General features: G+C 47.4%; 1 protein-coding gene across 1 annotated transcript; it reads right to left on the reverse strand.

Moving 5' to 3' along the window:
• Positions 1–358: 358 nt before the first annotated feature.
• On the reverse strand, positions 359–25,958 carry LOC149358407 (aminopeptidase N-like). The gene is made up of 21 exons (XM_089568831.1): positions 25,574–25,958; positions 24,178–24,454; positions 22,734–22,889; positions 21,821–21,923; positions 20,911–21,031; positions 19,982–20,133; positions 17,547–17,660; positions 16,734–16,868; positions 16,412–16,477; positions 15,966–16,031; positions 14,784–14,944; positions 12,120–12,214; positions 9,512–9,642; positions 8,072–8,127; positions 6,949–7,096; positions 6,028–6,107; positions 4,788–4,901; positions 4,303–4,479; positions 1,993–2,130; positions 1,793–1,871; positions 359–559 (listed from the first exon to the last, which is right to left on the reverse strand). The coding sequence occupies exons 1-21, from the start codon at positions 25,956–25,958 to the stop codon at positions 359–361; spliced, it is 2,955 nt and encodes a 984-aa protein (XP_089424957.1).
• Positions 25,959–26,463: the final 505 nt, after the last annotated feature.

Here is a 26,463-nt window from a genome sequence, read left to right on the forward strand (position 1 = left end):
TAAATTGAATTAAATTGCCGTCGCCAATCATTAAATTTAACTTTATTCAGTTAAGCGAAATTAATTCACCACCACCTCCTACCGTTGGCAGATGGCAGCCATTGAACTGAATTAATTTAAATGAATATAAATCAACTCATTAAATAATTACGGTACTTATCGCTGACGTGCAGAGTCCACGTTAGAATGTAGGGCTTTATGGCTAAACCAATCCTATGAAAACTATAGCTGCAATATGTATTTTCCATCCCCCTCTCAATCGACGGGTCCTCACTTAAAGCGTGCTTGTAAGCCACCGGTGCAGTTGAGGTCGTGTTGGTTGCTTTTATTTTCCTCTCCTCCACACCTGGTGCCCCCATTAGTACATGGACCTGACGACGTCCTCGTACAGGAACGGGTACTTGGCCATCTTCTCGTCCAGCCATCTCTCCACGGTCGGACCGTGGTTCTGCGCCCACAGCAGCGCTTTCTCGGCCTCGGAGAGGGCCGAGGTGAACGCGACTTCCACCTTGCGCGAAATGCGATGCCTTCGGACCAGATCATCGTGGTAGTTCTTGATCTGCGCCAAGAAATAAGAGGGCTCGCATGTTCCACGATTGTACGCCCGCAGAGATCAAGAATGTACTGTCGCTAATCGCTGCCACAACCCAAAGCCCCCATACTCCTCACGCTTCAAGAGAGACTTGTGTAAAATATTCGCGCTAACGGTTTTACTACCTCACTGCAAGAATGCATGCATGCTCGGCCATGTTGTGGTTTGGTTTATGGGGTTTAGCGTCCCAAAGCGACTAAGGCTATGAGAGACGCCGTAATGGAGGGCTCCGGAAATTTCGACCACCTGGGGTTCTTTAACGTGCACTGACATCGCACAGTACACGGGCCTCTAGAATTTCTCCTTGCATGTTTTGTTGACATGCATACACATCTTGCGTTGTGAATATAGACACCGAGCGATGAGAGACAGGGGGCTTCGTGCAAGTTACCGCGACCCTTTGCTTTGCTCTCAATCTCATGGGACCTCCCATAGAATCCCATGAACTCTGTTGAGACAGCCTGCTTAGTTTGTATTGTCTATCTTCCAAACTCACCTGGGTAGCATGTACTACATATCCTACTGGATACGGAGTCATGTGCATACAGTCCACGCTCATAAATACACGGACGCCTTTAAAGTTATCGAGGTTACCTTAGAAGGTGATTTTTATTCTGGTGAGTTATCTGTTACCTGGGTGAGGAATCCGTCGGCAGAATCACGCGCTCACTGACAGACACAAATGTGGGCACAATCCTAGTAAAAATGTAGGCGTATAGTGCATTCCTGCAATAAAACAAAACCTGCGGCACATCGAGCGCGAGCTCACACTCCAAAATATCATTGTATAGTGCGCTTTGTCTTTGCCGCTTTGTTAACGAGAACAGTATACGTATACGATGGGATACGATTGCCGGCCATAATGACCACAGAGGTACCCCTTTATACTGCCAAGAAGCGTCCACATCGCATGAACAGGGTACTGGGTTCAAATCCCGTCACCGCAGCAACGCTAAGAATACCATGCGTCCTCTATTTCCTGCAAGGCGCCCTTCGTGAGGACAATGGTCTTCACACATCCACGCATAATGAGTCTGATAACTGAGAAGGATACATAAATCCTTTGTTTGGTTGTTTCTGAGCGGCATATGATGCGAACTCAGAAATCATGCACATGCACTAGAGCTGATCACGCTGCAAGAGCTGTTTTACGCCATCACTGCAACTTCGGTATCGTGAGCACCGGAAAAAAGAACATACCTTGGTGAACTTTTCTGTGCTGCGGACCCCGGTGACAACCGCCCTTATCGCATGCTTCATTGATGAGCCGGTTCCGTACCTGGGAAAGAAAGAGAGGAAGGGAAATGAGAGGCGCAGCTTACAGACTCATGGCTGAACGAATTGCACACTGCGCGGCGTGTCTGGTTGCGGATAAACCAGCGAGAACTGGGACGACTCACTTGTGAACCAGCTTCCTCAGGTGCTTCATGAGGAACGAGGTAGCGAGTTCTTCACCAGCTGGAGTTTCCATGAGACTTTCAAAAATGTACTGCATCTTGCCAGGGAACTCGGTCTTGTCCATGGTGTGATGCAGGAGCCTGTAAGCAAGCTCGATTACACCCCATCTTTCATAAAGGAACGCCAGACTTACTATCAGTTATCCTGATGTGTTACAAAACAAATCGTGCATATTAAGGTTCGTGTTATTCTCAGCTGAACGCGAGCGACAAACTAGAGAGGAGGGAAGTTCATTCGATTCACGAAAGCGCTGGCACATAAGGTAAGGTTATCAAACTCTATAGAATTGACTCTTTTCAGAAGGTTCACTACTGGTACCTGGCCCCGCCGCGGTGGCTCAGTGGTTACGGCGCTCGGCTGCTGACCCAAAAGACGTGGGTTCGATCCCGGCCGCGGCGGCTGAATTTCTATGAAGGCGAAATTCTAGAGGCCCGTGTGCTGTGCGATGTCAGTGCACGTTAAAGAACCCCAGGTAGTCGAAATTTCCGGAGCCCTTCACTACGGCGTCTCTCATAGCCTCAGTCGCTTTGGGACGTTAAACCCCAATAAACCAACCATAAACCATCACTACTGGTACCTGTGATATCGCGTTCAGTGCAAAGCTCGAAGTTTAATCTTCAAATGACTCGTCTCGTGTCAGTACACCATTTCGCAGGTTGCCACCATATTATGTGGCTATGTGCCAAAGAACGTACACAATTCAAGTTTTTAATGCGTTAGCACTTGAACGCCATGCAGCATAATACGTTTCCGCGCTCGCGTGTGAAGCCTCCTGACATTAGCGAGGTAATACATACATGGTCTGTTCTGAAAGTAGTAGGACTGGTTTTTTCCTGGGCGAACGGGCGGACGAGAGGTGGACTGCGCGTGCAGAATCGTTGAAGGGGGATATTGGGAACGCTGGGGAAAATCGGCAGTCGGCTCTCGGCCGTTAAAGAGAGGAGGTCGCTTGTACTGTGAACCCCTGTCGAAACGTCTCGTCACGCAGAATCGTCTTGCGTTTACTGGATCAGCGATACGCGATCAAATTTTGAGTAAATCTTGGTAAAACGGGCAAAGAGACTCACAACATGATTAAGGAGGCCTACGGTGACGCTTCCATGGGTAGATCAGGTGTTTTAGATAGGCACAAGCTTTTCCGAGAAGGTAAGGAAAGAGTGGAGGAAGACGACCGCTTCAGACGCCCTTCGACCAGCAAGACCAACGAAAATGTGTAGCGAGGGAAACATTTACTTAACAGTGATCGTAGAATGAGTATCACAATGATTGCTGATGACTTTAGCATTCCTCAAACCCAAGTTTTTGGGATCGTGACAGAAAACTTATCCATGAGGAAAGCGTGCGCGAAGTTGTGCCGGGAGTGTTGTCAGAGGAGTAAAAGGCCAACCGGTAGGATCTTCTTCGTCATCTGAATGAGGACCCCGATTTTTTGTCCAGCACAAGGCGGCAACGCTGTCTCAGCCCCCCTACAGCCTCGACTTGGCCCTGCCAGACATTTTTCTATTCCCGAGAATAAAATCGACCCTCGAGGGGAAACATCACGGATCGGTAGAGGTGGTTCAACAGGCCGTGACGAGGGAGCTAAACAGCATTCCGGTCCAGGCGTTCCTGGAGGCGTACGAAAACTGTAAAACTCATTAGCAGCAGCGTGTAGGTGCGGAAGGGTGCTACCTTGAAAAATTGTAATCGTTTGTAATATTCTCTTGAATAAATTTTGTTTAAAAAAATGAGTCCTACTAGTTTCAGAACAGACCATGTAATCTTACACGAATTAAAAGCGGTAATGCGATCATGTGGCTCTCTGTACAGACTCTGCTCCACGTCGATAAGTCCATGCATCAGGAGATGGTCGAAAAGATGACGAAAAAACATGCACAACTTCAGACAGACCGACAGACAGACAAGGTCAAACCGAACTTGCCTGTGCGGCGGTATGGCCCAAGGTATGGAGTATCACCACATGGTCATATGACTGTGACCCTTGACATTGACCCTTGACCTTGACATTTGGTTTGAGACAGTGCAGACCATGCTTAACAGAGTTTTCGCTCGTATGACTAGGTTCAAGCCACATTTATTTAACCCCAGCCATTTTCTTTTGCGAGATTACACGAGCCGTGGGAAGTATAAAACAGTAGATTAAGGGTACTGCTGCAAAACAGCGCGCCTATTGGTCTGTAGGTGATCACAGTAATGCGACAAGAACGCTACTTTGACGCATCGCTGTTTTGTCGGAAAAAAGAGGTGCTCACACTTCGAGCCGGGAGCGGTCCCTGGTGCAGCCCAGTGCCCGCACGGCGGCCCGCTTGCCGTCGTCCGTGGTGGCCGCGTCCAGGTGGTCCAGCACAAACTTCCAGTGGGCGCCGTCGTCGATGCGCACCCCCTGGCACAGCACCACCATGGTGCGCCACGGGTTCTTGCGGAGGGCCCTGCGAGGGGGGGGGGGGGGGGGGGGTGCACGCGTGGGAGGCAAGACTGTGACCATCGCACGAACTTGAAATAGTTTCTGACTTCGGTGGAGTCTCTGACTCGAAGTTCAGTACAGATTTGGTACAAGTAAATTTCTGAGGTCGGCGAGATTATGCGGCAGCGAAGGGTTCCAATAAGAAGGCGACAGCATGGTTAGTTGATTATGGTATTACGATTATTTGCTACGCAAATGAACAAAAAATAAACAGGTAAAGGGAAAGAAAATTAGGCTAGCAGATCCGACTGGAAAGTGCGCAGAGCAACTCACTTCGATATCTTTGAAGAGTCGTTGAGATACGTCCTGAATTTGTTCGTTGAAAACGCCAGACAGGCTGGGTTCTCGAAGTAACACGAGTTCATGATTACGGCCTTACGAAGCAAGCTGTAAAATAAAAGAAGAAAAAACCCGAAATCACAGGAGTGAAAACGCAGGGCTCGAACGAAGTCCTTGTGCCTCAGAGAGCGCGTGCTTGAGCCATCATCAACGATTCTGTGTGGTACCTACTGAACGAGCGGTTCTGGGCTATTTTATTGCCCCTTTTGCGTCCATCACTATTTCACGTGATAGCATAACGGCGTATATGTTGGAGCACCTTCAGGGACAAAAGTCTTCAAGACGAGCGAGCGGCGACCGAAGCGAATAGCCCTGTTACGACTTGAAGCATTACATCAGGAGGTTAAAGTTAGGCTTACGTGCTCTGATGGGCGGCAGTGAAATGTGGCGGTGCATGAAAGAAGTGGCACCTGCACGGCTAGATTGCTTTTTGCACGTCCTGGAGACTTTTGACCCCGATAGTACACGACTTAAAGCCGAAGGCATCATGTGATGTTGTCTAGTGCACTCTAAACATGAATACTCCTATACAGTGTGGTTGCAGTTCGTGCCTGCTGTGTGTACCATTGAGGGCCATAGATTTGAAATGCATATACATAAGGGAAGACTGAAAGCTGTTGGGCGCTGTACTTTGTCGGCACTGCATTGCATTAACTGAGACCGTGAAGCTCTACAGAGGCTCCAGTCGACGACAGCCGATCAGGTATATTGTAATTCCGAAACACCTGCGCTCAACAATGGCTCATGTTTGGACATAGGTTTGGGTTCAGGGGTGGTGTCAGTTTTCTTTTTGTTGCGCTCTATGCGAGGCCTGAAAGGTGTTTCTTCTTACTACGCGTTGTTTGCTCTCCCTGTGACTTCTGTCTTGCGGTTGCGTTCAGTTATCTAGCGTATTGAAGGACGCATGTGGAAAAAACAGAGTGGAAGCATGCAGGAGGATTGGCATCCAAGACAACATTGCAGCTTGTGTTCTCTCTGTTACGTTGTAAGACGAGAAAAGAAGCGTGAAAATTTAATGGAAATCAATCGTTCTGGTTCCCTGAGAATGCTGTTTCCTGATTTTAGATTCTTCTGATAGTTTATTGCGTTCATTAACTTGATTTCACGGCAAACGCGACAAGCTTTTGTACTACATTCCAGGGTATGTACTATACATTACTGAGTTCAGCCTTACTTATCGGAGATTGACAACCCCTTCTTCTTTTCTTGTATGAAGGCCTGGAACTTCCGTTCGAGAATAAACCTCACGAAAACCTGCAGAAACAATGCCAAGACGCGTACGGCCTGTGAGACGCAAGAACTCCCGTAAATGTCATGCAAAACAGAAAGGTTTGGTTGGTTTGGTTTATGGGGTTTAACGTCCCAAAGCGACTAAGGCTATAAGAGACGCCGTAGTGGAGGGCTCCGGAAATTTCGACCACCTGGGGTTCTTTAACGTGCACTGACATCGCACAGTACACGGGCTTCGAATTTCTCCTCCAAAGAAATTCAGCCGCCGCGGCCGGGATCGAACCCGCGTCTTTCGGGCCAGCAGCCGAGCACCATAGCCACTGAGCCACCGCGGCGGCAAAAAGCGAGTTTCATCATCCCGACGAGATGCAGCGTTCGATTGGTTTCGATGTTCCATTGGAACAGTTCGTTTTGCGCGAACAAAGTTCCACTCGGCCTACGCAACACGCCTCGCAGAAAAAGTGCTCTTTCTGTAAGCAAACTGTCCCGGGTTAAGAAGACTGATAAACGAATAACCTCAATTATCACGAGTCTATTGGACCACCGCGGTGGTTCAGCCGCTCGGCTGCTGACCCGAAAGACACGGTTCGATCCCGGCAGCGGCGATCGAATCTCGATGGAGGCGAAATTCTAAAGGCCTGCGTACTGTGCGATGTCAGTGCACGTTAAAGAACCCCAGATGGTCGAAATTTCCGGAGTCCTTCACTGCGGAGTCCTTCATAGGCTGAGTCGCTTTGGGACGTTAAACCCCCATAACCAATTACGCGTCCACTATTCTTTCGTGTTTTCCCGTATATGACGCAAAATTTTTGAAACTGGATTTTAAAGGTAGAAGCTCAGGAAGCCCATATTTCTTGCTGCGTACTTGAAACTTTCTGTAGTACTTGGTCTTCCTGATCAAGAAGTCGAGGTCGTGCATTCCGTCCAAGGCCGATTTCCAGGGCATGTAGTCTTCCTCTGGACGAACCAAGTCCAGAAACTCCAGGGCAACATTGTAAGGGAGGTAACCATACCTGTGGTGTGGCACGTGAAAACAGAGTAGAGATTTTCCCTGATGTAAACGTTAAAATACTTTTAAATACTTTGGAGCAAAACTTGTCGGCAAATGCTGTGTCAGCACGACTGAATTGTATACAGCAGGCAGGCAAGTAGCCAGAAATTGTTTTCAGGGAGAGGCCCAACGTAACATTTAGTGTCGAGGAGGGGGGGGGGGGACGGTTTTTAGGGTGGTTCATGCCTGAAAAGAGCACTTGCAAGAATACCTGGGAGTGGGGAGGGGGCGAGCTTTATCTTGAGGCCCTCGGGCCTCCCCATAGGTACATGCGTGGTAAATAGTTTAAAGCTGTAACGTGTGGCAGTTTTCTCATACGTCTGTGATTCCTGACTTTGTAAGAACGAAAACGCACCACTTCCTATATATGATCTAGTGTGCGTTTTTACGTACAGCTCTTGGACTGTACTTCTAGTGCAGCTATTGATGCACTAAAAGAACACACTTCTTCACTTCCCTCACACAACACAAGGTACGCACCTAGGTGCTGAAGTTTGGCTGAGTAAACGTGTGTGTGTGCAACTCATGGTGCGTACGTGCAAAACGTAACTCAGCAGAGCCAAACGGGAGCCCATTCAAATATATATAGCAGTCTTAAACCGAGAACTGACTCATCAAGACATCTCAGTAGAAGGCACCCAGCAAAACCTTTTACTTGTCCCTGGCCGGAGAACTAAACGTTTGTAATTTTGATAAACACAAACAATTGTACAGGACTTCAACAAAACAGAAACATGTGTTCTGGCGCCTTCGCCCGAGTTAAAGGCAATGGTATAATCACACTCTGGATACGTCCTCGAATGTTGTGGTTGTGTTTTGTATGGGCTCCGTATAGTTCTTGATTTAATATACTAAAAGAGCCATTGCGCCTCTCTCCTGACATGCCTTCGCCCATTCAGTAAAGCCATTAACACGTAACAACGACGCAAATCCTCACCTTGCAAGGTCCAAGGCATCGTCAATGAGCTGCGCCCGGTTCAAGACGTGTATTGCCTATCGGGACAGAGAAAACAGATGTGGTCGTATGCACCGTACACTAAAAAGGCACATCCAGTCTCGAACCAAAGCACAAATATGATAAACAATAAGTAACGCTGCCTTCAGCGGATATTCGCACAGTACTCTCTTTGCCCCCGTTCTATTGCTTATCTGCAGTGTTCGTATCTTAATCGAAAGACAGGGTACAGTGAGTGTTTTGAAGATAGGTAGCTTTTATGCAATATTTTTAACCGACTCAGCTAGCTGCTACACTGATCACACGCGGAAGTGTTCGATAACCCACCATACCATCACGAATGTGTCAGTTTTCTATTCACCTATAGAAAGCAGAAGGCTGTTACTGTATTGTGCGCAAATATTTCTCCTGGACGCGCGTTAAACTGGTACATTACCGCGCTTCAATGCAAAGTGCGAAAGGGTTCTTTCCTCTGATGTGATTTACCACGCGAATAGACAGTATTGGAATCGGTACCCACTCAAACAATGCAGCACTAGTTTACCGTGAGGACTGCAGTCTCAGGACTTCAATTTAAAGTTCATCCAATATGTATGGCACAAGAAAAACGCTATCCAAATATGTCTGGAATTGTAGCTAGCAACGGTCAGTAAAGGCACTTAGTTGACACTTAGTTGACAGATAATTCCGTACAAACAAAATAGATACTTATGCAGCGCTAGCGATTTCTTCTCAGCACACGCAACAAAAACAAAAAAAAAACATTTCAGTTATCTACCTCACGACAAGAGAAATTACAGGTAAAAACTAAAAAAACACACTGTCCACTGCGCTCGACGAAATCTGCCGCACAAATGCCTTCAACGGCGTTATGTGTCCGACTGCTTCGATATGTGCCGCATAAGGTATAATACGACTGGCGTGTTATTTAATTCAGTTCATTCGGTTCATTTCAACTGGGCTTCAAATTAATTCACTTCAATTGATACGGTGCACAAACACCACAGCACGTCAAAACAGGAAAGCGCTTGTTTTGTCTATTCTCCGGCCGAGGCGGCTGAATTTCGATGAAGGCGAAATTCTAGAGGCCCGTGTGCTGTGCGATGTCAGTGCACGTTAAAGAACCGCAGGTGGTCGAAATTTCTGGAGCCCTTCACTACGGCGTCCCTCATAGCCGAGTTGCTTTTGGACGTTAAACCCCCACAAACCAACCTTTTGTCCGTGTTTCCAGCGCTGTTGTGAATAATGAATATGTACCAACTCGTCCAACTTTTTTAACTCAATAAATAAAGGCATACTTGGCTTAAAATACATGCAAAATAAAAAAATATAGATAGGTCGAAATTTCCTAAGACGTTTGCTAAGTTTTCACGATGGGAGGCAGGAAAAGTATTAAATTTGCGTAATATTCGAGACTCTTGCCTGGGGGTTTTCTTTCAGCTGTGTCTGCAGGAGCCTCCAGTTGAAGACGTCGTAGTTGACCCTGTAGTAGCCGACACGCTGTACGTTAGCGACGAGCCACGTGTCGTGGGGCACTTTCTTCTTGAGCTTCCCTGTTCAAACGCAAGGCCGGAAGCAAGACGTGACACGGAACGCATGTTCCCTCTTCAGCCGTACGGAGGCCGGAATTGCGACACACGTGAATACCTTAAAGAGACACGTAGAAGCTATGCGTGCGTCCCTTTAAGGCGAAAGCCTTTAATGGCTCATACTGTCGTGACCAAGAGTGAGTGAGTGAAGAAACTTTATTTCCGCCAAAAGAAGACCCGTGCCCCTCCGGGTCCGCACGCAGGCGTCCGGGGAGGGGCAGCGTCGCAGCTGGAAGACTAGCAACGGTATAGTCGCGCAGCTTCTGCTGCCAGGCGGGTAGCGTATCGTTGTATGCTAAGGTCGGCACTTCTGAGTATGGTCTCCCATTCCTCTGCATTATTGATTCTGCCATATCCTGGACCAAGACGTGTTAGCAAATTTGTCCGCGTTTCAGATTGGTCGAAATGGTCGTGACATCACTAAGCGGGAATTTTGACGGGTGTCCACCGAAATATGCGAGACAGTTACTGCGCAATTTCCTCTCCTCAAAACAATTTTCGACTGGTGTCCACCGAGATATGTGAGACAGTTACTGCGTAATTTCCTTTCCTCAAATACAATTTTAATTTCCTTCATTACGACCCCACTTTCTCTCTCTTCTTTCACTCCACTTCCTCCCTTTCTGTACGGTGCGGTTCAAGTGTCCACCGTGATGACAGAGAATCACAGCGTCATTTCCTTCAAAAGCGTTGCGTTCAAAGGGAAACGCATCGCGCCGAACGAGTGATGGCGTTCCGTGGACTCCCTGGCAGCGCTACAACACGCTGTCGCGTTCCACTCCTAAAGGCACCAACATAATGTGAAGTGAACAATCGCGTAGCAGAATGCAGCACTCAGGCTTTCGCCTTTCACCACTTTAGCCGCTACAGTTCTACGTAATTTTTGAGCTTGCTATCCACGAAACGGGCGAGGCACTTTAGTCAGGAGGGATCACGTGTCCAAAAGGGATCACGTGATATATGTAGTGCCGATTCCCTTCGGATTCACGGCAGAGCCTACTCAAAACTCCAGGTTACATATAGGTACAACTAAGTCTGCAGTGAAGCTCCGCCCACATTCAGGACCGGTGCACAGAATTCCTCCACGATAGAAAAGTAGTCCATTGTTAAAACTTCTCTTGTCACCTAAACAAGAAGCTAATCACGATAAAAAAGTTATAAGCTCTAGAATTTTTATACCTGGCTTGTTTAAAGCCAAACATTAAAAACTGATTTCGTTAATTTCGTGACTGGCTTGCGGAGTAATACAGTACGCCGTGGACCGTGGCCCAGTGCTAGCAACTGCTGTTTTTTTTTTTAGGTTGTATCCTACTATAGTTGATGATTTTTCATGGCTTGTGTTTAATGTTTAAAGTTTAATCATATATACAGGCGGTTCTCACGACCTGGGGGGGAGTCTCAATCTATCCACAAAAGCAGCGTTAGAGAGAATTGCTTCTGAGGAAAGCATAGTTAGAACAGCGTTGTTCTAAAATTTTGCGATAAATTCGGGCTTGTTCGTCGATACTGGCAGCCTTCTGTGAGCGAAGCACTCTCAATTTGCGGAGGAAGAAACGAGAAACAACGCCAGGCGCTGGAAATCTTCAGTAATGGAGAGGTCGACGCGTGCTTTGGAGAGCCTTTCAAATCAATGACACATCGACGGCGAAATTTTTTGTAGAAAGAGCAAATGACAGAACTAGAAGCCAAATTTTTCGCATTTAGCCCTACACGTAAGCAAGATCTAGCGATTACCATGCTGCTTGCACAGAAAGCAAATACGGAAAGTTTGTCAGTCTTTTTCGCTTGAATTTGAACTCATAAAGACGCACCCTTTTGTCTTTTTGCCTTCGTGGATTTCAATAACCACAATTTACTCCAAATTTTAATCAACCACGTGTTTCAAGCATGTCGCCAAAATTTTTTTAAAGAAGGTTTTTGAGGTAAAGAGAAGCTTTTTGTGGCATAGTAATACCAGTTTGGCGGACTTCAAAAAAAAAAAAACGAAAGAAAGAAAATAGGCGAATCATGTCAACTTGTAAGTGATTACCAAAAGTCTAATAGTTAACTTTCTAACTTTTATTGATAGGTGCCCCATTGATTCTAGACAGTGGCAGCCGGCTGTAAGTAATCGCGACGTCAGTTTTAGAATTTCGAAAACACGATTACCCTCGCAGCTGTGGTTCAGCTAATGCGGGCCATTTTTCGCGCCATTCAAAAACCGCGCGCCTGCTATGGCGCAAGACGACGTCAATCAATGCGCGTCACTCTATGGCGCTCGTACTACGCGTCAATCTGCCCCGCCCACGCTGGACTAGCCAAGTGGCGAGGACCGGGAAGCAACGCAGCACGGCCGGGGCAGAGACTGTCCCGTAATAGGTGCGCCATGGAAGGTCTTTTCGAATGTTCGGCGGGATCTTCTTGTGCACTCATAAAATAAAAGAACAAAAAAAACGACTCACCTTCCTTCTTGTGAAGCCATTCAATTTCGGCACGTCGGTCAAAGCTCTTCACTGTCATGGACGTGTAGGTGATGGGGATGCTCCATAAGGCCTTCCTACCCGTAAAAAAAAAAAGCAAATAAATTTCCACTGTAAGACAGACGGTGCATGCACTGACCTTAACAAGCAGCCTAACAATTCACTCTCTGCAGTGTCTGATTAACTCATTCCCTTTCGAGTTGGGAGGTTCACTGTTCCTTTGAGGGGGGTGGGTTACTGGTGACAATGAGGTTAGAGCTACTTAATAATAAATGAATTATTTTATGCTCACATAGTGAACTGAGCAATAGGTTCGTGCATTGCAAAACATCAAACAGAGCAGGGGACAATACACAGCAGAGAGGCAAACAGGACTGAGCTCGTCCTGTTTGCCTTTCTCCTGTGTCTTGTCTCCTGCTCAGTTTCAGGGTTTGTAATCATTTCCAACCAACTAGCCCCTCATCGCACACTCTAGGTTCGTGCAGTAAATTTTTTTGCCTCTTTACAGAGCAGCATACGCGAGGTCTGACAACCACTTTTACGCGATTAATACTACGAACGAAATATACGACAACATTCATAATGGAATGACACAGGCAGTCTATCGGGCGCGATGTAAACTATAGTTAAGAGGATAAAGAAAGAATTGACAACCTTTACGCCTTAGCGAAGCGAAAGCAGGAAATAATTACAATTAGCGTCCACTTGAGCGCAACCATACGACAATAATGAGAAGCTATATATTTCCTGAAACTCTCTGAATTTAAGAAGTCGCACAGATTTCCTTTGTCGCATAATGACTGTGCTCTAGTGAACCTATTCCTCATTCCATTCCACGGAAGGAGTTTTGCCTGACACCGAGGATTAATTAGCATAAAGGCAAGTGGGAGCCATCATTTTAGGCGCCCCACATGTTTACTGGTTTGCCTCATCCAGTGGATTAACATAAAGGGAGGTGGGAGCCGTCACCATGGGCGCTCCACATGTTTACGAGTTTGTCTGATCTAGTAAATTAACATAAAGGCAGGTGGAAGCTGTCACTATGGCAGCTCCACATGTTTACGAGGAATATAGCCCGCAAAACGAATTCATAAATCATGTAGCTCTACGCTGTTTTGTGGTGCGTTCTGCGACCTAAGAGATATTGGCCTCGTTCTTCAAGGGTCTTGAAAAATTGGCAGTGGTTTAGCTCTGGTTAAACCAGGAGGATTGCGAAAGCAACGAGGAGAGAGAGGCGATGGAGAGCGCGCGGCAGCGGCAGCGGCCCCGACACGCTAGCTATGCGTCTCTACTGCGCATGCGCAACTGGCGAGCGCGGCGGCGGCACCTCTGAGTCACCCGCGTAGCGACGGCGGCGGTGCGCCAACTGTGCGCCGTGTGACGTCACTGCTCCTCGCGCATGCGCAGTATGGCCTTTCGTCAGCTCCGCGAAATGGCTCCGCGACTCTCGTAGTGTTGCTTTCGCAACAATAAGAAAGGCCTGAAAGAGTCACAAAGGAGCTCTTTACGTATGCACCGCCCTTATCCACAAGGCTCTTAGTCTATGGTCCTGCGATGACCTTCACATAAAGGTCGCAAAAGCTAGCGCCCGGAATACAATAACGAAATAGTTTGAAGGGCAAATCAGTTCTCTAAATACTGAGTTGGCTTCAGCAGTGCATCCATTAGAGCAGTGCTCTGCGTCGCAACAAACCGCTGCGATGAAACAATTTCAAAGCAGGGAGAAGCGGAAACCTGAGCCGATACTTCACTGCGCAGCAGATTGGGGGAGCTTTGCGGGAAGTAGCTATAACGTGAAAGAATCAATAGAAGTGACGAGCGCAGGTCGAATGATTAACGTAGGGACTTCGAGCGATGAAAACTAACGTTGTTTGACAACTAAAATTGTCACCGAAAACTAACGTGACAATTTTTGTTCAGGAAAAATGGAGTGGGTGTAAACGGCCTGAGAGGGTAATGTTTGTGACGTAGGGAACGCATAACTACTGGTTAAAGTCAGCTTAACTGATGTCATAAAACGGCCACCATCAGAGTGAAAACCAGCCACCAAAAGCATTGCATGATACAGAGCAGTATAGACAGGACGCAATACTTTTCGTTCTAGCTACCTCACTTGGTCTTGCGCAAGATGGCTGCCATGTTTCTATAAATGCGGTACTGAAAATGCTATTTCAACTGGAAATCCCAGGATGTGCTTTAGAAGATACCATATACCTTCGGACTCTTATTGCACTCTCGTGTTACCGAAAACGGCTCGCGCTCCTGTTAACCGCATATTTGGTGCGCAGAAAACGCGACTTTCTCAATGAGGTCCAGGGCTTTCTCAGCTCCCAGACGGAACTGAGACGGCAGGGAACGTAAAACCAAGTCCTCGGCTGTCATCTTCATGGTTCCGTCCGCTTGCTTTCCGCCCAATGCTATACTCGGCCTAACCACCTGTTAGCAGTGGATTCGTTAGGGTGGGTGACAAAAATAACTAGGAAAAATAGTGCTCTGCCCGCGCCACCTATGGCACAACGGGCTGGATGGCAGTACAGTGGAAAGTACGAGTGGAAGCAGTATCCGCGTACTCTCAGCTTCCATTTCGGTGCTAGCAAATCACAAGACGGCGTACAATGCTTACGAGAGGGGTTTTCCCGTTCTTACTTGTCGCGCTTGGAGTCATCTGTCGGCGTGTAAGGCTCCTGCTTGAGGCTGACCACTCCTGTGGTGTAGTTCCTGGACACTGTCAGCAGCGGATAGCCAGCTGTCTTTACCCACGTCTTCATCACGCGCTTGACGTTCACCTTTGACTCTTTACGCTGGGCCTGCGGTGTACATTTCATTTAACCCTCTGTTTCAAGGTTAAACATTCAGTTTGCGCTTGTAACGACCAAGTGGGTTGAAAAAAAAAAGAGACGATCAATGCGGTTCATGCAGAAGAGTATGCGTTAGAATTATGCCCCCCCCCCCCCCCCCCCTTAAAGATGAAGGGTGGCGTGATCAAGTCCACCAATCACCGTGTGACATGCCGTACCCTTTCTACACTCTCCCTACCTCGCAGCTCTGATTGGCTACGGTGGTTTCCCACTCGCCACCCGTCGCCTCACACCGACTCGCCCTCTTCCTCTCTTTACATTTTCATTCTGCCTTTGCCTTCCTCCACTCTCCTTTTCTCTTAATATATCTCTCGCCCTTTCTCTCTCTCTGCCCCTTCTCTTCCGTGAAGGGTAGAGGGGGACGAAGACTGACACGCCAACGCCATACGCATTATGAGATAATTGGCCTTAAAAATTTGAATTGTGTATCTTCTTTGGCACATAAGTAAAATGATGCAACCTGAAAAATAATGTACTGTACCAGGACGAGTCCTTTGAGGACTAAAACTTCACCAGTACCAGTAGCAATCCTTCTGAAACGCAGTCAGTTCTATTAAGTTCCATAACCTTGCATGCACCGTCCCTGCCAAAAGTAACTAGTTAACTGTAGCTTGTTTCTTAGCCGCGTAGCGAAGCACTTATGACAGCCCTTAAGTTCATAAGCTGTGTAAAGTAAGGCGAATCCATGTCCTCACGTTCTGAACCCTTTCGATCTTTAAGTGGGACTTAAAAGTTCTGTTATACGGCTGAGAAGCAAAAACCTGTTGCTCGGTTACTTTTGGTAAGCGGGGTACCTAATGTGCCAGCGCTTCAGTGAATCGTTTGAACTCACATTTGCGCCGGGTTGACGCTCGTGTCAGCTGAGAGTGTAACCAGCCTTGACGATTCTCTTGACACGAGTACCGGTTGTTGAGTCAATGACCAGCAATAAGTGCAAGCAAGCATGCATGGAGGCACGGTTTCAACTTACTTCATTGAGCTCATTGAATAGGTCGTCTTGCTTGACGTTCTTGTATTTGTATTTGCTGAGGTACGACTGCGAAAGAGGAGAGGAGGTACACACAGTGGGGATCGCTCGAGAAGATGCGTTAAATGTGCAATAGTTTAACTTAATCGAGGCTGGTAACCTCTGCCGTCCTTAGCGACTGAATAAGTTAATATACGAATACTGAAAACCCCGACACGCCACTGAGAGAGGATTGAGGTGTGATTTTACGAGAAAGAACGAAGGCTTTTCTTTAGGGGGAGCTTTTGGCTCAGCCCAGACGAAGGCGAGGAGTTAGTGTCTCCGAAAAGAAGGCACATCGAATGACGTCAGCAACTTCCGCCGAGTGGGGTGCATTGACAACGTTACGTTCTAGGCTGCATTAGTGTGGTATTGGGTCACAGCAGTTTGTGACGAATTATTCGGCTAACCTTGACACCCTTGATGAATATTTCCGGTGTGAGGAAGTGCACCATCATACGGATGACACTCGAAGCCTGGAAGGTAATTAATGCAAGATTAGAAGAATAACATTAGAAGGGCACACACATTACAATGCAAACATTAGAGAACTTTAGAGAATAACAACACAGAAGCAGCGTAAGGACTGGGGAGGGACAGGGTGTGAAGAATACAAACACTTTGCAACAAAAATGAGCGACATCAAGGTATGTCAAGGGTGATGGCTGCATAAATAGGAAAAGAGGGGAATTCTGGGGACCAACCAAAGAACTGGGGAGAGCCAATACTTGCCTTGCTGTAGACAATGCGATCGAACAGCGCATCTAAATGGTGCGTCGAGTTCGATGACACCGACATCGGATGCGCCGTCACCGTGGATTCGGCCCTCAAGATTGGCTGCATCTCGTTAACGACGAACAGGTCCATCTGTAAAAAACGAAAAGCAAGCCACTCAGTTTGTGGGCCTCGTGCACACTGCCGTGAAGGCAAATGACTGTCAAGCAGCATCCATTACTAAATTTTGCGCCACTGAAGAAATAGTTAGGAAGAAGTGAAGCGCGAAAATGTTTCCTCAAAACTTCTCAGCTTCAAATCGATTTGACCGGGTTATTAAACAATCTTTGCCTACTTATACGGTCCGCTAGCAGCTTTCCTTTCAACAGATTTCGACCGCTCGTATCGAGTACGAACAGGTCTCAGAATTGAAGAAGGCAGATACAGTATTAGCAGCCCAGTACCGCCTACTACGGTTGGAAAGCCGTAAACTCGAAAAGCGCATGTGAAAAGTGGCACTGTATGCAAAGTTTTGGGAATGCATTCGGTCAATTGTTGGAGGAGCTCTATTTGTTTCCAACTGATATTGAAGAGCCGTGGTGCAGCCTTTGAAATTAATTCCCGTCGCCTGTTTTCAGTGCAGCATGTAAATATCAAGAAGAATATTTGGTGGGCTAGTTGGCGGGTCATTATTTTGTTACTGTGCTGTAAACATACTCTTGACGGTGCGGGCAGGGCACTTTTTTCTTATTTATTTTTTTAAGCCCACACTAATATCTGTAAACATACTCTGTTACGGGACAACAAGAATAAGGAATGTATGACGCCCACCATGCGCCATTGCTGCTCCAGGAAGTCGGCCCCGGTGTACTGCATGTAGGTGGCGAAGCCCTCGTTGAGCCACAGGTCGCTCCACCAGTCCATGGTCACCAAATTGCCGAACCACTGCGCGTAAAATGGAACTAGACAACACGCGCTCTGGACAAGCAGTGTAGTTTGCGTATAGCGTTGTGTATACTTGACGCAGAACAAGAAAAATTCATCCTCTTCAGATTAACACTGACAAAACGGAGAATGATAGATTATCCTCCTCCCCTCCCCTGCTCCCTCCCATAGCATTCTGATTAGTGAACGTAGGGGTTTCCTTTTCAGACACACTACAGTGACGGTGACGCCGCTTTCAGTAGAGAGAGTTACATACCCGGCTGTTGTAATAATAACTTAACCAGTAACGTGACTGAGTAGATTTGTATTCGCCGTGGCAGTAGTTGCTGTTAGCCACAAACCCTGACTAAGCGATAAGGTTATAAGGGTACGTCGTGCAGTTCACTGAGAATCTTAATGGTGAAAAAGAATTCGGAGTGTCTAGCGTTCCGTCCAGACGGAACATTTGCTGCTGCTGCAGTTCCGTCCAGACGGAATATTTACTGCAGCTAGAGTTCCGTCCATACAATAGACAGTTTTAGTTTCACGTACGTAGAAGCTTCACGTGAGTAGAGCGCTTACGGGTCACCAGTGCACATGCGCAGAACGTAAAGTGTCTGCATGGGTCGCACGGGCTTACGTGAGATTCGGATCTTTGCGTTGCGGCCTTCACGTTGCTTGCTTGCGTACGCGGCGTTGGCAAGATGGCGGCGCCCTGCCCGCCCGCTTCACAACGATAACAGCTTCGTCGCTAATCCCTCGACGTGGTATAGTGCTGTAAACTGCTGTATTTGCCTTCAGTTGGTCCATTCTTGCTCTCGCATGAAGTTTTAGGTGAGAACTAGCTTTTGTTTTCCAGATAGAAACCCGTTTCAGCAGCTTAATTCTAAGCCTGACAAAGAAGCGTTTGTGGTCGTCATAGCAACGAGTGTGCCGACGGTCTCGCGAGACCACGCGAAGCTCAAAACCTCGCGGGGTATCGCGAGACCCTCGGCACAGTCGGCGGGAAAAGCAAAACGGTGCACCTTTTGACTCCATACGCAGACGTCGTCAAAATGAGTGGGACACCAGCGCGCCTTCGCTTCTCGGAAAGCGACGATTTAAATATGATGCGGGACGTGAAGGAACGCAATCCCTTTGAAGATAACATGCAACATACAGTTTGGTGGAATGAAATCGCTCAACGTTTGTCAGAAGAAGGGGGGAAAGTTTACCGCCCGCACGGTGGCTTGGCCTGGCTCCGCTCCAAGCAGCTCGACTAAGCAAAATTAGTTTTCATTATCTCTACTAGATGGCACGGCACAACATGCTAGCGCAGTTTTTAGGTTCTATTGCAGATCTACACAGTTTGCATCCCGTACGTGTAGCTAAAACTGTACGAAGCGACATGAGCGTACGCTACGTAGACTGTTCACGTTTATGTGCGTAAAGGTTCTACGTACGTAAATCTAAAACTGTCTAATGTCCTTACGGTTCATACTATACAAAATAGGTGATTTCTACCCGCATAAAGTATTTCTTTGCCTCTGGAATAACCAGTTGACAAAGCTGTGTCCAGATGTGCTCTCTACGCATGTATACGGCACCAAAATATGGGTCCGCATACGGCGTTTAGTTACATCCTCGAAGGTATAACTTCCGTGCATGCATGCAGGATCGGGAAAATGACACTGTTAGAAGCAGAGTGCAGAAACTCTTCGCGAAGTGATGTGAAGCCCTGTCGCTATTTGTGCTGCAAGGTGACGTAGCGAGAAAAAGACAGACGTACACAAACGGTCAACAAGCATTATGCAAACGCGCCAACAAACCCAAGCCAAAACTCGATCTATTGCCATTTCTCACTGACTGCTTGGAAAATAAAATGATGCAGCAGAATATCGTGTCACACATTAGGCGGAACAGGATTGCCACTTTTTTAAATGGACATGCAAAAGTCAGCAAGCAAACTGGTTTCCAAATCCCTAACGCCAGCTTTAAATCCGTCTTGACATAATTCTCGTGGCAGATAATGCTGGACGGAACTGTATGGGGTCAGGTACAGTTCCGTCTGGACGGAACCCCATCGCTACATGCAGTTCCGTCTGGACGGAACTCTAGAGCAAATTGTAGTTCCGTCCGGACGGAACTCTAGCGCAAACTGTAGTTCCGTCTGGACGGAACTCTAGCCACAGCCAAAAGAATTACTTCACGTGCTGGTGTCAACCCGGGAGCACCAAGAAAACAGTGCAATCACCCTGTCTAAGCAAGTCTGATATGTTTACACCTCTGTACTCTGTTCCTCTCCCTACAATCGTGTAATTGAAAAAGAATGTTAGGTGAGGCTGCGCTGGTGCTGGTCGTACCTGGTGCGCTATCTCGTGGGCTATGAGGCCGGCGATGAGGGGCTTCTTGTGCGGCGTCGACTTCTCGTCGTACAGCAGGCACTGTTCGTGGAAAGTGAGCAGGCCCCAGTTCTCCATGGCGTCGGCCAGAAACGACGGCAGCGATATCAGGTCTGCCGGAACGCGCAAACAACCCTGTCGTCTTGCTTCCGGTCAACAGTTCTTTTTCTTTGTTCACATTACATCGTTTTATACGCCTTATGGTTTTCTGGGTCGAGTTGGTAGTTTCAAAAAACCGGCCGCACCCGTTATTTCTGAAAGACTATTTCTTCACGCAGGGGTTCTACGGATTCCTGGGTTCGGTACTTTCCACTTTTCCAGGACAAGTGCCAAATGGCGCACCTAGCGGCCCCAACACGAAGCTCAAATAATTTTATTGGTCTAGATGGCAAGAGAGGTACTTCACATAAAGGATGAGCCAAGCTCCTTCAATATCTTTCGCATAAAAAAATAACAACAATGAATATACAAGCTTCGTTCAGGAGCCGCTAGGAGCTTTACTTGTTACATGCGCTAAGGGCACTCCATGAAGCCTTTCTTTTCCAATGACGCCGATGCAAAGCAACGCTACATCGAGGCACCCTTCATGCACTAGAGCACAGGTTACACTGTACTCTGAATGTAGATTATATGAGGCTTGCATAACCAGTGTAGGAATTGCTTTAGAGTGCAAAAGGCGCTCACGAACGCAGCCCAGTGGAGGCTACTGTCGTAGCTGTAGGAATTTTTGCCAAGTAGTAGCGGTACGGTAATCGATAAGTGTGATCAAGGAACCTAAGTTAGGGCTATCTCCGATAGTAAACGATTGCCACTTTCACCCTAACCTCGTTTCTGCATGCTTTCCGAGGAAACAAGACGAAAGAAAGAGGACCGAAAGATTTCACACGAACCCATTTTGGGAAGCGGATAAGGAACGCCCAGGAGGTCTTCGTAAAACTTGAGAAGTGCAGGAGCGACATCCAGAGCATACTTGAGGTACGGAGACCTGTCCGTCAGGGACCAAATGGTGACCTGTTGGAACGTGCCACCAGTGTGTAGGTCCCAAAAAAAGGTAGGGAAACACCACCATCTGGTGCAGTTCGTACGTGAAACTCTACTCGATGTGGCCAATGAAGGCACGCAAGAAGGCAAGTTTTCTTGCACCGGAACAGGCCACTACAGATTTTCTATGGATGAGCGCATTATGTTTTGAGTCTGGAATATGACCTTTAACATAGAAAGAAAAAAATAAAAACGCCCTGACAAAGTTCGCTCATGAGTATTACCTGCTTCGTTGCACTTTTGGTGCTTATATTTTAAGCTTTTTCGAGAAACCCAACTATTTCGGTCCATGTTAAACTACAGTTGAGCCTCGCTACAACGAAGTTGAAGGGGCCCGGCGATCACTTCGTTATAGCCGTAGCTACGTTATAGCGCATGTTGACCGAGCTTCCAAGAGGAATCGTCATTCCTTCGTTGTATCCATTATTTCGTTATAAACCCTTTCGTTATGACGAGGTTCGACTGCACATAAACGCATTCATAAACCGAGCGACACCTGAAAAGTAAGTGTCGAAACAATGGAGCAAAATAGCGTTGGCGGCCTAGGCAGTCGCGTGTAAGGGAAACGCACAGTCACTGTGAAACGCGTGCTACGAGTTTTTCTGGCCCGACAGCATCGCCATTTAGGCCTGAGAACATATCACAGATCAAACGGCCGAGGAACAGTATGGATTAAACGTGCGCTGGCAGTGCTGCTTAAAGCAACTGACAAACAGGGGCGGCTGGCGGGGTGAAAAGCAGCCAAGCCTTTCCTCTTACATTTCCGTTGCTCTGGGCCGTGAAGTTGAGGACAGCGAAGGCCAGTGTGTACGTAGACATGGGCATGGTGGTTCGGAAGGTGTCTGCCACAAAGCCGTTGGATCTGCAAAGGCATACAATGAAATGTGTCAGTTTTTTTGGCCTAAGGTCGGACGGCAAACGAGCGTTGCGTATCGGCTTGAGAACTGGGAATGAAAACTCTGGACTATTAGGTAACAATTCTTTCGTTTTTTTTTATCACGAAAGCACTGCTTCACGAGGTCTAACCAGCTCACCGAGTTTGTGTGAAACTTGACCTTGAGGGTGACGTTGGCCAAACCGTAAATAAATAAATAAAATAAATATTGCCGCGACTGGGATTCGAACCCGCGGCGGCGCGAACCGATCAGCTTCGCTGGCCACTGCACGAGAACGCTATGCTATCTCCGTTTTTTTTCTTTACTGGAGCATTATGCTATCTCCGCAGACAATTCTAAACTGAAAAACCCTCTCGCACTGTGCAATAAACATCGTCGTCTTCAGCAACTTGTACTACTATCGAACTAATATCGTGGCAAGACGTATGACAACCCAGCAAAGCAAAAACATGAGCCAACCAAGCTAAACACATGCTTTCGCATGTCTACTCAACTTAACCCTAACACTTTTTTCCCTCTCATTTGGCCCTCTACAATTAGTTGCTGCTTCAAGCGTGCTTCAATGCACAATTTAGATTCAAATGCTGAGCTTCTATTGGCCGAGACAGACTTTGTGCTCCTTCGCAGATTCAAGGTTCTGCTCCGGATCGATGATTGAAACGCGCCATTTAGCTTTCTTAGCGAATATTCATCCCAGACGTCGCACTTCGGCTTCAATAAGCCATTCTTAAAGTAGAAAAACATGTCCTGCGGCGTAGTTAGTGTGAGGGGCCCACCTTTCCTCCTGCTTTATGACGGGCATGGTGGAGAGAGCAGTGTAACCTTCCGGTCTGACGATAGTCACGGAAAAGGTGGCTTTGAAGTCCGGCTCGTCGAAGCACGGAAAGGCTCGTCGCGCGAACGTCGGCTCGAAGAACGTAAGCAGCAGGTGCCTGAAATGGCCGAAGAGTAACGGGTAGTGCACACACCATAGGAGATTGTGAATGCGATCACGGCACTCCTTGCACGCAGAGCGACCGCGAAATCCCTTCTTACGCGAGACGTGCTACACATACCCCTTAAAAAAAATTTTTGACAGTCTGTAGGCAGTTAATAAACTTCTGTCTATGAAGTATAGCCTCTTTATACACAAATCCTAGAGAGCGGTCTATAGGCAATACAAATGCTATATATAGTCTATAAGCGATCTATAGATTTACGGCCATACATTTTTAGTAGACTTTTGTCTATAGACAGTTTGTAGACTATGAACAGACAAAAGGAAATATCTATAGGAAGGCAATAGAGTCAATATGAAGTCTATAGACTGTTTATAGACTTCATAATCACTCTATTGCCTTCCTATAGATATTTCCTTTTGTCTGCTCATAGTCTATCGACTGACCGTCTATAGGGGATAGCCCCAGGCTCTTTCACACAGGTGGCATTTGTGGCCCGCCATGGCTCGAGAATGGCGGCGTTTAATGCGTGTTTGTCCATGGCTGGGAGGCAATCAAAATGATCCGCCTTCAGCTTTCATGCAAAGGATACATTCGGTGGCATCGACCACTGACTGACTGAATAATCTTCAGGGTATTCCATGGAAGATGTAAAAAATTGTTTTGCAGATATTTTGGCGATACGCCGTGGGAAGTTCACTTAGTAAAACATGTTGCGGGGCTAGTTGGTTATGCATTTTCTTTCGTTCAAATTGTATTCGTCCTAAAAGTTAGCGCTGCTTAAATTTGAACGAAAGAAAAAAACGCCGTGGGAAGCAGCAGCAGATAAGTATTCCCAATGATTGCGCTTTCGACAGGTGACAAACTATCGTGTTCTATCCCTACTGTTACTCTTCTTCTTCCGGCACCTCTAATAGATGCTGTGTAGATGGTGTGCCATGCATTCCATAGTGCTGTGTATTCTTCGTCCGCTCCTCTTTTATGTTCTTGCTCTTCTCGCATGATCACCTAGATAACATGTTTCACCTGTTCTTCCAGCCACGTAGTTACGTATGCATTTTAATTATATGCAACACGTGACAATGTATAATGTGTTCGCTTGTAAAGACATGGACAGTATGTATTGTTATCTAGGTGATCCTGGGCAAGAGTTGCTATCAAGCTGCGCTGTGCATTGCTGATGCGAAGTTCGGCCCAGTAAATTTCATGTTCAACACCTAGAATGCACTCCTGAATAAAAATCTCCTCTGCGGCGTGCTTGCGCGGCGACGTCGCTGCTTACTTCAGTGTTCCGTTGAGGCGATAGTGGTACTTGTAGAAGCCCCTGTCGGTGCCCAACTTTCCCCGGAAAGTTATGGCGACCACATAAGACTGGTTAGCTTTCAACTTTTCCGCCAATTGGATGTGGAGGAACTCTTCCTCCGGCTCCATGGTCAAGTGGTTGGCCTTGACCTTGGCGAAGGGCGGCTCCGCGCTGTGCACCGCCACGCTGAGGCCCTTGTGGCCGGCCAGGGACACCTCCAGCTCCGGGGATGCATGAAGTGTGATCGTCGGCGTCTCTGGGGCAAGTCGAGTGCAGACTATTTGCGCACCGGTTTCTACACGAGGGATCGGAAGTTTGAAGAACTACCGTGATCGGTCATTATTACCTGGAAACCACGCAATGATTACTGACTACCACGAAAAGGAGTGCATAAGACGAACGCTGCGTAGACCAGTACCGTGTTTACAAATGTAGAGAGCGCTCGCGTACTCCGGAAATCGTAGAGTTTCTCGGTATTACCTGGAGGGAAAGCTGGCGGCGCCACACTTCATCCACCATGAAGAAATGCACGAATTCTAGGAAGATAGGGTTTCGTATTTGGCTTCAGCCGTAACAATACGACTATTCTCGGGGCAAACCTCGATCAAGTGCTGTGAAATTTTCAATTTCCTTTAAATGTATTGAACGAGTGAAAAACGCTCTACTGAAATAGTTTCATCAATAATACAAACTCGGTACCTTTAAAACACAAAGTGGATGCTTTACCACTGTCGGTCCAATACGCTTAGGGGGGGGGGAGGTGCCACAGAAATAGCTCTGCAAGAAAGAATTCCAGTGGACGCGAAGCAATCCCCTCATTTCATTTCGTCCATGGGGCCACTAGTTCCCGTAGACGCAGGTGGAAGAGAGCTTCCGTTCAACTTCTTGCTTCCCGTCCTGTGTCGCCCTCGTGATACTTGTATTTACGACATTCAATCTGCTTTTTATGAAGTTTTAAACATAATTTCGGGTCATCTTTTAATTACACTCAGTTGCCTTTCTTTGGAACGCATTTGGGAATTGTCGCACATGTCCAAATCCAGCCCATTTCAAACACGGCTCAAGATTGAACCATGTCGCTGCACTCAGCCATGGACATGCCACCATAATCAGAGCCCAAATCCAGCGCGGTGGCTCAGTGGTTACGGCGCTTGACTGCTGACCCGATAGACACGGGTTCGATCTCGGCCGCGGAGGTCCAAGTTCGATAGAGGCGAAGTTCTAGATGCCCGTGTGCTGTGCGATGTCAGTGCACGTTAAAGAACCCCAGGTGGTCGAAATTTCCGGAGGCCTTCACTACGGCGTCCCTCATAGCCTGAGTCGCTTTGGGACGTTAAACCTCCATAAACCATAACCAGAGTCCGTCTGTACCCACCGGCGGTGCAGTTGACGCGCATGATGACGTGTCCGCGGAAGGTGTCCACCACCTTGGGCTTTCCCTCGAGCTGGGGCTGCAGCTCGAGCTCGTAGTGCACGGGCACCAGGTGTCGCGGCAAGCGGCGCGGGTGGTGGCGCGAGTTGGACGAGGGCGCCACGATGCTGTGGCTGAGGTAGGCCTGCCGATCGATGACGGACCACGGCTGCGGCGACAGCACGTCCAGCCCCGGCGCCGGCACGGGCTCGACCATGGACGGCGGAAATAATTGGTGCTGGATGAACACGCGCCTTTCGGTGGCGATGAAGATCACCAGGATGATCACCACCGCCGTGGTCACCGTGCCGATCACCACGCCATTCGTGAGCCGGTCGACGCGACCCATTACCTGCGCAGAGCAGACGAGTATACCCTGGGACGCTTGGCTTGTATGGATAAGATCTGGTTTGACGCGGTGGTAATGAGCAAATAAGTCTTAATTAATTAATTAATTAATTAATTAATTAATTAATTAATTCAATGTTTACTTTTTTGTAATGCATTGTGCTTCATGTGCCAGCTAGTATGCTTCAATATATTATGAGCTAGCACAGCCGGCCCGCATGGCATGGCATCGATTTTCTTGAATGTGAAACCTTTTTCATAAATATGAGGCCTATAGTCCGCGGCTGGCATTACTTCCAATGCTTGGACACTGGCCACTACATGGTTTAAAAAGAGGAAAAGACAATTTTTTTTTGCTGGACAGAAAATTCGAAGACATTAGCAACGCCACACATCCATGGGCTGGAAATTGTTGGGAGCGTTAGTGAAGTGCGTATTTTCGATAAAAATTTTTACAGTTTGATGAATTAATTAATAAGTTTTTCTTGACATCTTCAATGGCACAG

This window comes from Amblyomma mixtum, chromosome 2, assembly GCF_055824585.1.
Source record: "Amblyomma mixtum isolate Tamu chromosome 2, ASM5582458v1, whole genome shotgun sequence".
NCBI lineage: Eukaryota > Metazoa > Arthropoda > Arachnida > Ixodida > Ixodidae > Amblyomma > Amblyomma mixtum.